General features: G+C 38.4%; 1 protein-coding gene across 1 annotated transcript in view; it reads left to right on the plus strand.

Annotated features, from left to right (window-relative positions):
* Window positions 1-1,105, plus strand: part of LOC108762620 (collagenase 3) — a 4,168-nt gene that overhangs the window by 2,403 nt on the left and 660 nt on the right. Inside the window, exon 2 of the mRNA XM_018509693.1 lies at window positions 147-304. Coding sequence (XP_018365195.1) covers window positions 147-304 — 158 coding nt within the window. The remainder of the gene's footprint in view (window positions 1-146; window positions 305-1,105) is intronic.

The raw sequence follows: 1,105 nt of genomic DNA on the forward strand, positions 1-1,105 counted from the left end.
ATTGGAGAAATCGTTCAAAACGACCGGGAGAGATATGATCGTACGCGCGCTTCGGGATACGCAGAAAGATATCTCGAACGATGTGGAAAAAGTACGAAACAACGTGGAGGAAGTCTCAAACAGTGTAAATGCATTATTGATGAAAGTGTCCAACGAGATTCATCGAGGAGTAACTGATTTGCGTCAACAAATGCTTAATATGGTGAAAGAGACATTGAACGAATCGTTTAAAACGATAGGAAAAGATACGTTCACGCAGGCGCTTCAAAACATATTTGATGATATTAAGATGTTGCATCACGGTGTAAGTGATCTGCGTAGACAATATCGACGAATGTGTGTAACGAGAACGAGATTCGACATCGAGAACGAGGTGTCTAGGTATTTGAACACATCTAGAAAGGTTTAAAAGATACGTGCAAAGCTCGTTTCCTATCATAACAGAGAGAGATGAGTATCGAGAAACGAAAACTTGTGAAAAAACTCCACGCACCCGCGCGAAGAAATTTTCCACGTCGTCGCGTCGTGGTGCACGGTCGCGATGATTTATGGCAAGCCGACGTGGTCGAAAAGCGTAGTGATCGATTGTTCTCGCCAAAACGAATCGATAAAGAGCGCCACTGTAGATATTCGTATAGAATTCGAATGTATGGAAAATATTCCACTGAACACCACAGCTTATTGTCTTATTATTCACGACAGGGTGATAGAGTATAATCCATTGACTAATGTTATTCGCAAAATTGTATAATATTTTTTAAGCTCTTTATCGAGTTTCATACGCTATCATATTGTATTGTAAAACACATATTACCTTAAATATATTATATATTATATCTTACAAAAAAGTAATGATGTCATATCCCTTTCCTCTTAGATAGATAAGAGGAAAGCTCGTCTGCAAAATATTAAGGTATGAAACATGATTCATGTCATATATATAGAAAATCACGAAAAGTGATTCATTACTCTTAAGAGCGTTCGGGTACGCATCGTTTTTTATCACGTATCGTATACTTATGTTACATTGCGATGTCTCTCACGTTCATCGTCATCATCATCGTTTTCGTTACGATTACTACGACGACGACAATAAGAACGGCAG

The sequence above is a fragment of the Trachymyrmex cornetzi genome, unplaced genomic scaffold, assembly GCF_001594075.2.
Source record: "Trachymyrmex cornetzi isolate Tcor2-1 unplaced genomic scaffold, Tcor1.1 scaffold312, whole genome shotgun sequence".
Lineage (NCBI taxonomy): Eukaryota > Metazoa > Arthropoda > Insecta > Hymenoptera > Formicidae > Trachymyrmex > Trachymyrmex cornetzi.